This window comes from Odontesthes bonariensis, chromosome 14 (genome assembly GCF_027942865.1).
Source record: "Odontesthes bonariensis isolate fOdoBon6 chromosome 14, fOdoBon6.hap1, whole genome shotgun sequence".
In the NCBI taxonomy this organism is placed as follows: Eukaryota; Metazoa; Chordata; class Actinopteri; order Atheriniformes; family Atherinopsidae; genus Odontesthes; species Odontesthes bonariensis.
Genome location: NC_134519.1, coordinates 7,456,634 through 7,472,303, shown reverse-complemented (window position 1 = coordinate 7,472,303; position 15,670 = coordinate 7,456,634). Strand labels below are relative to the sequence as shown.

The 15,670-nt window shown below is 41.9% G+C and overlaps 1 protein-coding gene across 8 annotated transcripts in view; it reads left to right on the top strand.

The window, feature by feature from the left end:
* The window catches only part of pard3ab (par-3 family cell polarity regulator alpha, b), a 316,394-nt gene that overhangs the window by 186,726 nt on the left and 113,998 nt on the right, over positions 1 to 15,670 (top strand). For all 8 annotated transcript variants that reach the window (XM_075482726.1, XM_075482725.1, XM_075482724.1 and 5 more), the window contains 2 exons: positions 11,191 to 11,377; positions 14,610 to 14,761. In XM_075482726.1, coding sequence (XP_075338841.1) covers positions 11,191 to 11,377; positions 14,610 to 14,761 — 339 coding nt within the window. The remainder of the gene's footprint in view (positions 1 to 11,190; positions 11,378 to 14,609; positions 14,762 to 15,670) is intronic.

Sequence of the window (15,670 nt, the reverse complement as noted above, 5' to 3'; positions counted from 1 at the left end):
GCTGGGAATAGAGTGAGTTTGCATGTGTGTGTGAGAGTTGGAGAAAGATTAGCGAGCATATTTGTATGCGTGTGTTAGAGCTTTGCATGCAGCTGTGCGGGATTGCATGTGTAGTTGCATTGAGTGATTGATTGATGGATGGTTAAGTTTCTGGATGGCAAAGGAAGGCTTCTGCTCACCAGATGGTGGAACGGCTCAGCTCGCCTGTTATATTTTCACCAATGTCCAAATGATCTCGGCATCTTCCGATCTTTCATCTCCTGCGTTTGCTTTGATGCTTTGTCGTTTTCAGGAGATAAAAACAAATCATTTGAGTCACAGATGCAACAGGACGAATACGTGTATGAGTCCAAACTAGAAAGTACCGGAACCATCTTTCAGTATAGAATAATTGAGCAGCAATTTTTAATTAAGTGAGCTCCAACCCACTCAGCCGTGTTAATCAATGCAGCATAAAGTGAAAGTGCGAACTCTTGTTTTGCTTTGATGCAAATTGGCTGACATTGGCACCTTTTGTGAGCGTAAACAAAAAAAAGTCTGAGCCGTGAGTGACGGGCGGAGTGTTGAAAGGTGAAGCGGCGTCATGCTTTCACAGTGGCTGCGTTCAACCATGCTTAACAAACGCCACGAGCTCGTAATGGGGGTCGAGAGGGAAAGCACAACCTAGACAATACAGGATTAGGACAGATCAGAAGTGGCAAACGGGATCATTGTCTCTGAGCCGAGCAGACGAATTGATCTTTGTGTTGTTACCTCTGGCGGTTTCATTCCCGCAGAATTTGATCCAGATGTCATGTAAGGTTGGTGGAATGATCGTGCTACCAGACTGTGCAAACATACCCAGATATGCGCCCCTCTGCCAAACTGAAACCCACTGCGAGAAGGAGCCAAAGAAGCGGAAAGACCAGGCAGCTGACGGCTGATTTAAGGCTTAAATAAGTGCCAATAACGGCATCTTAAAAGGTCTTTTTCTCTTCCTTTGAAGGGAAGAATATTCATCCAATCATATTTCCTTCCCTGGCCCCAACACCTGCTTCTATCCAGATGTTTTACAGATAAAGTGCCCCTTTTGTTTTGCAGTCGTTGGCATCTCGTCCTTCAACCAGGACATATTCAGATGCAAACTGCTCCATGGTGTCCAAAAGAAAAGGGGCTCCTTCCCAAATCAGAGGGTTGAGATTAGTTTTAGGTGGAAGGACTTGGGATTAAAAGAATTAACCAACAGAAGGCGCACTGGGAGTCGGATGTAATGTTATGTTGACACTGGCTTTTCTGACCTTGATAATCCCTCAAATAAGGTAAAAAGTTCAAAATATGGAACAGTATCCAATCATCGACCCTAGCAAGACCAGAAAGGATTAAAAAAAAAAAAAAAACCCGGAATGGTTCTCCTTGACCGACCTAACCTATCTTCTGTCGTTCGTGTGACATCCAACCTCTGAGGATTAAAGAAACGCAGTGCGTGTTCACTGGCTCATTCCACAGCAGCTCACGCTTTTCCTCTGCTGTCGTATGTGACAGAGGGCCGTTAGGCCCGAGCATTTATCTGATAAACTGACTCAAACTTCATCCATCCTCAACGGAACGGGATACCAGATGGTGGAAACCTCCGAGGCCGGCCTTTTGGAGGGATGTGCATTTCCTAATTGTAATCTGTCACAGACACATCGGACATTTCCCTGCTTATTAAACACTTAATCAGTCCAGGGTCGTGTTATTTTTCTTTGTTTCTGACCACCTACGGGAAATTTCTGCACCAAGTTGATCGTGCAATCTTAATCCCACATGTGGTTTTTGGATTATTTCAAATTCGAGGATGTTTTTCAGGGACTTGGCTGATCTGGAGATGTCGAGGAGCGCTCCGTGTTTTTGCTTTTTGTTTTGTTTTTTTACAGTTTTGTGTCCAAGTGAGATTGGAGCGTTAAGGAGAGGATTACAGCCTCATTCAGAATGTGTAATTTGCCTGTGTGGGCCGAGCAGAGAGGATAAAGGCCGGTCGGGTTCCATTTTAAGCCCGTAGTCTCCTCTTAATGCTGCCTGTACCCCTGCAGTTTTTATTTACTTTCAAAGGTGCTCCTATAATCCACCTCCTGTGCATTCTAACATTCGTCTGTAGCTGCAGATTTTTCACAGCTGATGTCCTGGCAAAGTGTTCTAAGACGTAAGATTGAGAACACGAAGCCTCGCTGCTTTAGTAAATGGGATTGACTTGAATTGAAAGAGGTTCCTCGGATCAAAAATATATTTGTTTTTATGAAGGTTTCTCTCCTGAGCATCTTTATTGCTAACTTGCTAACTTTATTCATTTGTAATAAATGTGAGAGTCGGAGTTGGGGCTGCTATTAAAATCCTGAATATTCAACTTTTTGATTAAGCTTTTAATACTGTTGTTTGCTTTAGGACTTTAACTTTAAAGAAGCAAATATGGGAGATTTCCCTGCATCTCCCATCAGAGCTGGGTGGACAGGCCATTTTATTATAAATGAGTAATAAATCACAGACAAAGTTGTCTCAATGAGTTGATCGTGTTGCCTTGTTGTGCAGCTACCACTGTGCAGAATTTTCCAATGTTTTGGTTTGTTTCAAGCATGAGTCACCAGAGTTTTTCCAGTAAGCTGAGTTTGTTTTTTCCCCTTTCTAATCGACCGAACGCAGCATTTCTGGCATCTTCTACGAGTTAAAACCTCACAAAACAGCTGCAGAAGACGGGCCATTGTGCCTTCTTCTCTCAGCAGTCGCCTCTGATTATTAAAGTCAAACAGATGTAAAAGTTTGGCGCAAAAGGAGATTACAATTGGGACATCATGATCATCCTAATGGGATAATATTTCAGTTGGTGAAGTTGAGCCCTTTTTTTTGTTTATTTTTTTGTTTTTCTTCTCCGATTTCCATTGGAAATAGAAAGAATAGAAACAACTCTGGTAGCTACGACAACGCCATCTGCTCACTCTGCCACATGTGCTGCGGATGGTTTAAACAATACAATTGCTTCCAATCAGCTGGACAAACTATCCAATGTCATAATTTATGGATCACATACATGTATTCTTATTATTTAACATGAACTATACTGACATGAGTCTGAGATCAGCTAAGCAAATAATCTGTTGGCTGCTTGTGATGTTGCACACTTTAACAATGGATTCCAGTGAAATTCACTGTTTGTGGGAAGGAGAAGCTTCTTTAATATGGCTGGGCAACGATTCAAATTTAAAAGCTAATCACATGATTTCCCTGATTAATCACGATTAATCGCATTTGTACGCAAAATCCAAAAATGAATCCAAAAGTAGCGTATAGCTATTAGCATTTAGTTTTATTTTAAATGTGCTGCCATATGAATGAAAGTGCCATAACATTTGTTGTGCAAACACACTTTTAACATCAGCATCTTTCTGTAGTTTTTATGTAGAAGCCTCGCTCCACTGTCTGTTTCCTTGAATGACTTGCTGCTATCAGTTGTGTGTTTTGCCTTTAAGTGATATTTTAGACTGGAACTACTACGCTGAGAAGACAATTCAACTTGGCAGTGTTTACAGATGACTTTGGTTCTGTCGACTCCGCCGTCTGGAAGAACTTTAACATGAAAATGGCCGAGTAAAAGTTCCGTACCCTTCTCCATGTTTGGTGGATCCGCCGATTACTTTCTTTTCCGGTTCCACAGCAGACAGCAGCAGACTTTTACAAAATAAAAGCCTGTGAGCAGCAGACTTTTACAAAATAAATGCCTGTGAGCAGCAGACTTTTACAAAATAAAAGCCTGTGAGCAACAGACTTTTACAATAATAAGATAAATAATAAAACAGGGGTGGTCTGTGGCGTAGTGGGTTGAGCAGGTGCCCCAAAAATAAAATAAAATAAATAAAACCTGCGTTAATGCGTGATGAAATATTTATCAACGTTAAATGATTAACGAGTTAACTCGCCCAGCCCTAGTCTTTATTCTGGGGGAATGAAGTAAATAAGGCCTAAATTTAAACCTCACAAGCTATCTGCACGGCTGCCCACCTCCACAGTTAGTGGTGTGTTTGTGTGCAGTTTGGGAAAACCTGTGCTTTTAAAATGGACTCTGGGGGAATCGTGTCGCTTCTTTCCTTTAAAGATGGACCGGCTGACTGTAACCATCACCATGTGTGGTCTCATGTTGAAATGACTGTTTGAGAGTGCGAGGTAATTTACTGTTGTCACTCTTTGTACTTTCCTGTAAATTGACTCGCAGCTGGTTTGAATACAGTGGAATCATCTGGAAAGGCAGCGATGGAAGAGCACCACTGGCTGTTTTCAGATGTCATTGTGTCTGAATGTGAAGCAGAACTTTGCGTGCTCAGCAGATATTCCTTGAATAGATTATTGTGAGTTCTGGAGGGTCTTTTTTTTTTGCAGCTGCATGAACTAAGTCTGCTGTAAGGGTGCCAGGAAACATAAGTCATGCATTCGTCTTTCTTAGAAGACATCGTTCCCACTCACAACGTATCGGATTGTGTTTCTGGCCTGGGCGCGCTCTCAGATCTCTCGCTGCTTCTGCGCACTCTGAAGATGCCGGGGATAAGAGAGTGACTTAATTATTCCTTCAGGCCAGTGGCTTTCAAGGCCCAGCCCCCCTGGCAATAACCTCCTCACTAATTATGCAAATAGTTTCAGGCGAGACGAAATGAAAAAAGGTCCTCTGCGTGTCTCTCGCTGCATGTCGCTCTCACCTCTCGCTATCTCCATTTTCATGCTACCTCCCCCTCCCCTTCGCTGTCTTGCTGAGCCATGCCCCGCCCCCTCTGTGCCTTCAGGTGTTCAGTTGTTTTATATAACACAATAATGGCCTCTGCTGCAGAATCACAAATGAAATGCCACCTATTGTTCCGCTGCTGCTCAGTCAGAAATGATGGCCATTGGGGAAAGTACTGCATGGTACAGTTTTGCTCTCTCAGGTGATATTGGGTGTGCGCTCAGTCCACATGGCAGCGCTCTTGTAGCTGGACAACGGATGCCCTTGGGTGCTGGCACTCTAAACAAAGGAGGCTTTTCTTTGCTTCTTTCACCAGGCTACTGAGTTGACAGATTCATTGGTTTTCTACTGAGTAGCTGCCAGTTGATTGTACTGCAGTGATTCAAACTGTGACATTGATGGGATTCTCAGTGTTGCGCATTGGACTGCTTAGGGAAATGGGATTAAGTGGTTGTATGAGTGTTTGTGTTTGTGTGTGGATGTGTGCGTAAATGTCTGTGTGTGTGGTCTGAAAGAGAAAGAAAAGGGGCCGTGCTGAGTGAGAGGACTCACCCAAACTAACTTCATAGTGAGTAACAAACACGCACAGCAGGGGGAGGCTGAAAGGACCACTGGGACACACTTAAAATACTGAAACAATGAAGGTCAGACAACGTTAAAGGGATAGTTCGCCTCTTTTAACATGAAGTTGTATGACATCCCATATTAGCAATATTATTTATGAACATCTTCTTACCCCCTGCTGCGTCCTGTGAGCAGAGTTCCAGCTGAGTTTTGGCGTCCACAAAGGTAGTCCCGGCTAGTTTGCTGGGGTTTGAAAAATAAAGCGTTTTGCTTCTCAAAACAATATGCGTTCAACAGAGTAATACATTTGCATCACAAAATCGTTCTCCAGGAAAAAGTCAGACCTCACAATCACTTGCGTGCTGCTGCCTGCTGCCGACAGCCGCGCCTGTTACGGTGTTTGCTGCTCGGTCTACACAGCAGGCAGTGATACGAAGGGGGAGAAAATAGGGCCAAGCGATTGTGAGGTCTGACTTTTTCCTGGAGAACGATTTTGTGATGCAAATGTATTACTCTTTTGAACGCATATTGTTTTGAGAAGCAAAACGCTTTATTTTTTAAACCCCAGCCAACTAGCCGGACTACCTTCATCAACACCAAAACTCAGCTGGAACTCGGCTCACAGGACGCAGCAGGGGGTAAGAAGATGTTCATAAATGATATTACTAATATGGGATGTCATACAGCTTCATCTCAAAAGAGACGAACTATCCTTTAAAGTGATGCGCTTTGTGGAAGCAACCCAACACACACACACCAACGCACAAAAAGCAAATACGTTCTCAGATATTTTAACCTTTTAATAGCAGTTCTTCATTCTCAAACTAATGATCGTTATTTGAAAATCGTGCATGTTGGAAGACGTTTTCTTTTATAAAGTAGATTTTAAAATGGTGCTTTATAGTCAAATGAAATGTACAATAAAATGGTGCTTTAGAGTCAAATGAAATGTACAACAAGGTAACAATAAAGAATGGGGGGAAAAAAATAAAGACGATCAAATATGGAAGCACAATAAATGGGAACAAGCACACATTAGAATAATCCAACGTGTTTCTACGTGCCAAAAACTTAAAAAAAGCTTTGCGTTTTAATCTGGATCTCCAAAAAGACTGGCTGGTTACCAACAGAGTGCCGTCCTGTACGGTTTAAAGCTGCTCCTGCCGGATTTCTGACCATCACTGCCCACTCCAACCCAGCGTAGGGCCCAAGGGTCCCGATATTTACCCCAATGCGGCCCTTTAGTGTGAGTCATGGAGCAAACGTGCTGCTATTTATAGTGTCTTATGTGTCTCTACGTGAATAAGTCTGACACCCGAGCAGTATAGGTTTCCTAAGCAGACTAAATCACATGCGAGTACCAGCAAAACAAAACAAAAACAGCAATGAAAGTGAAGCAGCAGCAGCTGACATTATGCTTACTTTCATGAACACACATCAAGCTGACAAAAAGCTGCATTAAAGCCCGAGAGTGTAACGCAGTCCAATCTAGATGGTGGAAGTAATTCACCTATAAGCTGTTTGCCCAACTGCCACTGAAGAGAAGAGAAGGAAGAAACACATTACCGAATGCCTGGAAACAGCCCCTCGAACGTTTGTTTGATCCTTAATCCCTCTGACAGACTCTCACAGCTTCATGTTTGTACTGTAAAATTCAGCTTTAATCTTTCCCTCCACTTGATTTGTTCCTTCCTTCACGGTGGTTAAAGTAAGCTAAGTACTGAGCTGTTATCACTGAGAGACCTGCAGTTTAGTTTCTGACTGCCGAACGCAGCCATGTTGGAGATTTGCATCGTGCTCCCTTTAGGGTTATTAAATAAGAGGCTGCCAGTCCATTTTGAAATGGAAACAACGCTAAAATCAAAGCAGGCAGCCAGAGATGAGACACCAAGGCTGTGTTCGAAACTGCATACTTCTCCTACTACTCATACTAACTTTTTGATTTAGTATGAGTAGTAGGAGTTTGAGTATGCGAGAAGTTCCCGGATGCATACTAGATTCTCTGAAATGTTGGGTATGCATCATGAGGTTACTACTCATACTCAAACTGCCCAAGATGCAACGTAACGTGACGTCGCCGATCGTCATTTCCTGTCAAAACGGCAGTTTCAAGCTAGCTACAACAAGGGTAGGTTTACTTCCTGTTTTCAAAACAAAAGCACCAATTGTATGGTAATGGCTTTCCCTATGATAAAAGGCAACGGGTATTTTATTTTGTGAAAATAACCGGAAGTGCGTTGCTCACTGCGGCTAGCTTTAGTAGCGCCGAATTCGTGGGAACAAAATTGTAAATAGCCGGTATTTTGTCAGGTTTTGGACACGTTGGGGATCTAAACGACTACTTTCTCACCTGAAAGTGTTTCAAATGTTGCTAAAGTTTACAGAGTTTAGAGCTTAAGCAAAACCAGCTTCAGGCCGGCTGATTTCGGCTCGGGCAGGAGCGAAATGCATTGTGGGTAAACGCTCTGCATACTGTCTGATCGATGAGTATGCAAGTATATAGTATGCGGTTTCGAACACAACCCAAGACTGGAGTTATATTTTCAAGCTTATCAAGTTAAAAGTTGAGGTGCATTTAGAACTAATTGCAAACGACACAGATTAATATTTAAGATTAAGATTACATGCACAGGGTCACACACTCATAGATACAGATGCCACACACTGGAGCGATGGGCAGCCATTCACAGCGCCCTGGGAGCATGGGGGTACGGTGCCTTGCTCAAAAGCACCTCAGCCGTGGCAAGGAGGTGGACTGGCGCCCCTAAAGCTGTCAGTCCACCAATATTTTTTGGAGCGGCGTGGGAATCGGACCGCCAACCTTCCAGTTATTGGGCCACTGAAAGAGTTGAGCCACTGAGTCTAACACCTCATCCTGAGTGAAAGCGAGCGAGCGAAACTGATGCGATACGACGACGAAATTTCGCGAGGGTGTCCTGATATGCAGCGTGACGATTTTGTCGGGAGTGATTTTATTGGTTCAGAAAGTGCTCACTTGAAACGCCGAGTTCTCTGGCTCCCTTTGGTTCAGATTTTTGTAGTACGGGTGTTTGGGGTCATAAACCGTTGGGTGCTGTTCCACGGTAAAGATCAGCTTCTCTTCGTCCGTTATTCCCTCAGTGATGCTAACCTGTTGCTAACTAGCTTGTCAACAGGAAGCAGCGTGTTCATTTCAACCAATAAGAAGTGTTTAGGCGCGTGACGCCGCCGCGAAATGTCGTCCAGATAGAGACAGCGCGGGTGATTTCATAAGGGGTCGGCGTCATCGCTGGACGGAGCGACATCGCTCGCAGCGCGCGTCAGGACAGGCTGATTGGAAAGTACGCATTCTAATCACTTTTTATCAATCGCTCGCTCACATTCAGTCAGGATGAGGATTTATAAAAAAAGTAACTTGAATATTTACACGTAATATTATGTGTGGACAGATTAACAGACATATGAAGAGAAATCAAACTTTGCTAAAGTGTTACAGGATATGTCCCAAAATTGGCAAAATATGTAGTTTTGTGTGAATTCTTTGCAGGATATTTTGGGATCTATATGGATTCAAACTTAGGGCCTCTCAGTTGTGTCTTATGACCTTCCAGAAGTAGGTGGTGACATGTTTAGCAGCTCAAACGCCTGCATCCTCCTGCTTTCCTCTTTTCCTCAGTGGGGAAAAAAAAGCAGAAGGGCGGGTGTTTAGACACGAGGGTGAACATCACTATAAACATCACAAAAAAAACGGATTCTCAGTAGTTTTTAAACAATTTTGTTTCCAAAATGATTATTGATCCATTTTAAAGTGCTCATCTGAGTTCACTTGAGGCAGAAAGTCACTTTGTAACTCTCATTCTTTAAGGAAAGTGAGACGGAGGAGTTTTTAATTGACCTGGACTCACACATCCTCACACATTCACATCTCCTGATCTCTCCTTTGTTTCCTCCCTTCGGCTCATTTACATCGGGTCATTCACCCGGGCCGGCTGGCAGCACATTGGTCCCCTCAGTGCTCGGTTATGAGAAACAAACAGCAGGCCTGGCTGAGGTCTACGCTTTTAAAACCCAAACGCTTTGTAGAGACAAACAAACTTCTCCCTCAGCTCAGTACACAAGGCCTTTATGAAGCTCTGAAGCCCCCCCCCTTTTGATGCCAATTTCAAAATACAGATTAAAGACAAAGTCATGCGCTGCATTTCAATAGGAGTTCTTAAGCCGTGCTTTTCAGAGGCCGAGAAAGGAGACTATTATACATTTTCTTCGTCTCAGCTTGGGGAAGTTTTTATCTTTATTTGCGAGGGCCCAGCTTGAATTAATCGTTGTGTTTTGACAGAAGAACACCATTGTGCCCACTGACAAACTCCATTTGATATAAGCTGATTAGCCAGGAGTCGTTTCTCTTTGCTTTTACCCTCAAAAAATATGTTTTGTGCTTGAAATGTTTTTGGAAACAAGATTTTCCTTTTTTTTTTTTTTTTTCTTTCTTGCAGGTGTTGAACAGTAAATGACCATTTCCGTCCTTCTTTATAATTGTTTGCTTGTAGCGAGAAGAATAATGGGTTATTATGTCTTTGTCTTTGTTTTTCTATTGAGGAGTCTTTCAGTAATATCCTGAATGTCTGAAATCATCATTAGTGAGGTCAGATAACTAAATATATTTGTTTTATATAAATAAAAGGTATTTAACCAACGATTCGATACAATTCTTGCTAAATACCATGTACACAAATCCAAATTCTCTAATCACAAACCATCTTTTTTTTAATTTTTGAGAAGGAGCTCAACAATCCAACACACTATAAACAGAATAGCCAACATTTTTATAAACTAATTTATCACTGTTTCGTATAATGTGACCCCCTGGTATTGTATTATATTAATGTTCTGCGTTGTCACTAATTGTAACATCTGAGTTTTCAATAAAGTTTGCTCCAAAAAAAAAAAAAAAAAAAAATTTAAATCGATACTCTCGGCTGAAAAGTATCGATACTTGATCGGGAAACTAAATATCGCAGTATCGATACAATTGCTAAGCCCTAGCACCCATAGTGGTTGTTTTACACCGTGTTTAGTGGCTGTGGAGTAACTCATTACTAATGTTTATTTATGGCGCACATCATGGTGAACTGTGAGATGATCTGTAACTTCAGCAGGAGTTTTATCTAAAATCTGTTCATGTGCAGAGCAGAAGATTATGGGGGCAAACCAAAGTGAATAAGAAGCAGATCGGTTCTTATTTTAGATGACGTTCAGTTCAGCTCGTTCAGTTAAACTCGTTCAGTTAAATCACGTTCAGTTAAATCACGTTCAGTTAAATCACGTTCAGTTAAACTCGTTCAGTTAAACTCGTCCAGTTAAACACGTTCAGTTAAACTCGTTCAGCTAAACTTGTCTAGTTAAATTCGTTCAGTTAAACTCGTTTAGTTCGTTACTGCTTGCATATGCAGCAGAAACTTTTCAACATCCTGAAAAACTGACACAAAACCTCAGCAACCGGCTCTCAGGTTCAGGTGTATTCAGACATTCAGACAGTGTGACTGCAACAAAGAGGGACTTTAAATCCTTTTTAGAAGAAGAGATGACGCCCTCTCTTACCCAGATTGCAACATTTTGTGCCGTTGGGTTGAAGCTGCAGTGTTACAAGGTCCTTTGTTTCTTTTTTTTGACGGATTTCACACTGATTTTTTTATTTTGCATCAGACAAAACTCTTGGCTTGAGAGAGAGGCCTTCAGCTCTTTGATTCTGACGGACTAACACAAGGAACTCGGCGTTAGCCATTTATTATTCACACACGCGTGTCTGGTCAGTCGGAGTAAGCTTTGCAGCTTTTTGTAGATGGAAGAACAGAAAACTTTGAAGGGAGGAAAAAAAAAAAAATAGGCTGAAAAGATGAGAAGAATAAGAATAATTTTGTCTCCTCCAGGAAACTACCAGCTCTCACCGACCGTCAACATGCCGCAAGACGACACTGTGATCATAGAGGACGACCGGCCGCCGCTGCTGCCGCCGCACCTCTCTGACCAGTCCTCTTCCAGCTCCCACGATGACGTGGGGTTCGCCACTGATGTGACGCCATCGTGGGCCAAAGAGCCGCCAGTTCAGACTGAAAGGTACATTTACGCATCACAATTTATTGATGATGATGTAAACACGTATGCTGGTCGAGGTCACTTAGTGGCTGTGTTCGAAACCGCATACTACATACTACATACTACATACTGCATACTACATATTCATCAATCAGACAGTATGCAGAGCGTTTACCCACAATGCATTTCGCTCCTGCCCGAGCCGAAATCGGCCGGCCTGAAGCTGATTTCGCTTAAGCTCTAAACTCTGTAAACTTTAGCAACATTTGAAACATTTTCAGGTGAGAAAGTAGTCGTTTAGATCCCCAACGTGTTGAAAACCTGAAAAAATACCGGCTCTTTACAATTTTGTTCCCACGAATTCGGCGCTACTAAAGCTAGCCGCAGTGAGCAACGCACTTCCGGTTATTTTCACAAAATAAAATACCCGTTGCCTTTTATCATAGGGAAAGCCATGACGATACAATTGGTGCTTTTGTTTTGAAAACAGGAAGTGAACCTACCCTCGTTGTAGCTAGCTTGAAACTGCCGTTTTGACAGGAAATGGCGATCGGCGACGTCACGTTACGTTGCATCTTGGGTAGTTTGATTATGAGTAGTAACCTCATGATGCATACCCAACATTTCAGAGAATCTAGTATGCATCCGGGAACTTAAAAAAAGTTAGTTAGTATGAGTAGTAGGAGAAGTATGCGGTTTCGAACACAGCCAGTGTCCACTTTCTGTTTTTTGATAAGCCAGCTTTACTCCTTTCTCTCTTATCTCAGTTTACGATATGTTTAACGTTGTTTTTTCTCCAATCGGCACCAAACTGAGGACGCTCGGCCTCTCGTTCACCATTGAATGAGGTTGTCACAGCTCCCTCTGACAGCTGTTGTTTAGGGGTGAGGTCCATAAAACGGGCTAAAAATGAATACCTCTGTGTTCCAGGTCGGTTTCAGGTTAAACAAGAGACAGATTTAAATGGGACTCCTTTCAGATGGTTGGTGTTGGAGGAGATGATTAACCCAGTTACTGTTCCAGCTTAGTCCCCATCGCATCATTAGTATGATTAGCATCAATATTTGGGATCTTTCTTTGTTCTGACACAGCGAGTACGAGTTTATCCTCTATTACATCATGTTTTACATTATTGCCTCCTCAAATCTAGGCTAAAAACCTACTTATTTAGGATTGCTTTTAATACTCAGTAGTATTATGACACTTTTATCTTATTTCATCTTATTTGATTTTGTTGTATTTTATTGCTTTCACTGTTCTTTTATTGTTTTTATTTGTTTTTACTTATTCTTCTCTTTATTTATTACCTGCTGTAAAGCACTTTGGTACATCGTTAGGATTGTCTGTAAAGGGCTGCATAAATAAAATACATTTACATTTACATTATCTGCCCATATGGGTGAGTAGCCTGAAAAAAGCAAACATGCGTGACAGCACCAGTTGTTATAAACGGAGCATAAAAGGACTCAGGATCCAGCTCTCTGCGCTCTAGAAAGCCTCAAAGAAAACTCTTTGTGGCCTCAAACCCCCGATGACGTGTCTCTGATTTATCGCTCTGTATTTGACAGGAGTCTCAGTTTGCATAAATCATTTTTTTTTATGTCAGGTTCACTTTCTGCTTGTTATGTGCACAAGGTCGGTTTGTCCCCGGGTCGTTGGTTAATGTGGGAGTGGCTGGTGTTTATCTAAGTGCGTTCTCTCGCCTGATTGAGCTTTGATAATAAGCGTTGCTCACTGGTGCAGGCGTCCTCTGTGCTGACCTCTCAGCCACATGAGAAAGACCCCCCCCTTCCTCACAGTGCTGATGAAGACCTGCACTGCATCGTTTACAAGCATTTTGATTTGTTAATCTGATGATTTCATGTTATACGTGTTCATCCGGTCAGTCCCAGACGGTGTGGATGATATCTTCAGTTGTCTCCACCACTTGTTTCCCTTCATCGTCTCATTTCTATTTTTTTTTTCCATTCTTTTCACTTCTCCTTCTCTGTTCATCTCTTTCCCCCTCTTTGAACCTTTTAAGTTCACAGGTTTCTTTGATATTCTTTGACTTTTTACTCTTTTCCTTTCTTCTTCATTGATGTACCTTCTTTCATTTAACTTATTTATTTATATATTTTTTTACTTCCTCATGTTTCCGTTATTGAAGACGCTCTGACTGACTCGACCGGTCAGAATAATCTTTACCTCTATGGCGTCTTTGCCCTCTTGTTTTCTTCAGCTTCTTCTTCTGGGGACACTTAACTTTTCCCAGTTCACAATCAGTAAAGCCGAGGGAAATATTGTTATTGTTTATTATTGTTTTTACATTGTTCTTATGTTTTATGTCTTGTACTTCGTGCTGTTATTCATGTACAGCACTTTGTTTCAGCCACAGCTGTTTTTAAAGGGCTTTATAAATAAAGTTGAGCTGAGTACATAGTACTGACAGGCAAGGCATCTTTATTTATATAGCGCATTTCATACCACAGGCAACTCAATGTGCTTTACAAATTTAAAGAGAATGGAAAAAATAGAATAAAAATTAAAACACTGTTAAAAGCAATCAAAGAAGAGGGGAAAAAGTCCAGTCAGAAGACCGTTACAGTAGTCGAGTCTGCTGGAGATGAAAGCATGAATCAGCTTCTCCTGATCTGTTTGGGACATGAAACCCTTCATTCTGGATATGTTCTTAAGTTGAGAAAAGGCTGATTTGGTGACTGATTTGATATGATTGTTGAAGGTCAGGTCTGAGTCTATCAGCACGCCGAAGTTCCGGACTTGGTCTTTAGTTTCTAGAGACTCGAGATGTTTACTGACAGCAAACCTCTTCTCTTTGTGGCCAAACACAATGACCTCAGTTTTTTCTTGATTTAACTGAAGGAAATTTTGGTTCATCCACTTTTTGACTTGCTCTAAGCAGTCGCACAATGACTCTATAGGACTGCAGTCACCTGGAGACAGTGCCAGATAAATCTGTGTGTCATCTGCATAGCTGTGGAGGTTGACTTTAGATACCATGTGCGTGTACAGAATCGATACCAGTTAAAATGTTAAAACAATGTAGTTTTATGACTAAAATGCACAAATTGCAGTTGAATTTGGGTTGAATATGCCTAAATAAAATAAAATGTGTGTAATTGTAATTGATTAGTACTCGTATCGGTACTCGGTATCGTAGAGAGTACTAAAAGGTAAGTACTTGTACTCGTACTCGGTTTTTGTATCTGCTCATCCATCTCATTGTTTCTGCCTGTCACCCTCCTCTTTGCAGCTGTCTGAGTCCGGATGAGAACAACCCAGACGGGGCTTTCCAGAGGGAAGGTTTCGGACGCCAGAGCATGTCAGAGAAACGCACCAAGCAGTTCGGAGACGCCGCTCAGTTAGAGATCATTAAGACGCGCAAGTCCAAGAGCATGGATCTAGGTACATCATTTAAAACTCCCCTCCAGTGCTTTTTCGTTATAGTTCAGAAGTCGTGGATTTAACAAAAGCAGTAATCTCCACCTGGATCCAATCTCAGTAATCACCCACACATTTTTCCACTCTTACATTTATATTTTTCCAGTGTAATAGTGGTTTCAGTGACACCACATCCAACTATAACATGCATTTTTGATGAAGTCCAACTTGGGGTTTATGTTATTCATGTCCAGATTGAAGGTATAATTACTGAGAAATTCTATTTCCATGTCTCAAAGCATCAATGTATAATTTTTATGACTGAAATGTTCAACATAAATTCATTCCCAGCAAACTTCTGCCAGTTGAATGGTGAGAGCAGACGACACACAATAACTTAACGTTTACGGTTTGATTCGTGGCCAATCCAGTGCTGCGAGCCAGGTGCAAAACTATAAGTTTTTCTTTTTTCCAAACCAAATCATTTGGGTTCCTGTATGAAGGAAAAATAATATTTAGGGCTCTCATGATGAAAGTCGATGCAGCGAGTTAGTTTAAGTTTAAAGTCTGAAAGCTGAACGGATCAGATTTCACGTCACCTTGAACATACATCCCCGCACACTCCCCGTCTTTCAGACATTTTATATTTAAATGTATTCCACCCCCCCCCCCCTTCCTTTTCCTCTCAGTCTGAAAACAGACTTCATCTCTCGCCAAAGTCAAGAACTTCACTGTGTTGATTCACCTTGAAATGGCTTCAAACAGTCGCTGATTGCTTTGGCTGCTACAGTCTCCCTGCTCGCACTCTCTATAATCATATCTAATCTTCCCGACCAGATTGGTGCTGTGTGCCGTGTTGATATCTCAACAAGTCTGATTGCTATCCTCCAACTCTCTTTTCAACCCCCTCCCCCCCCCTCTAAAAAAAAAAAA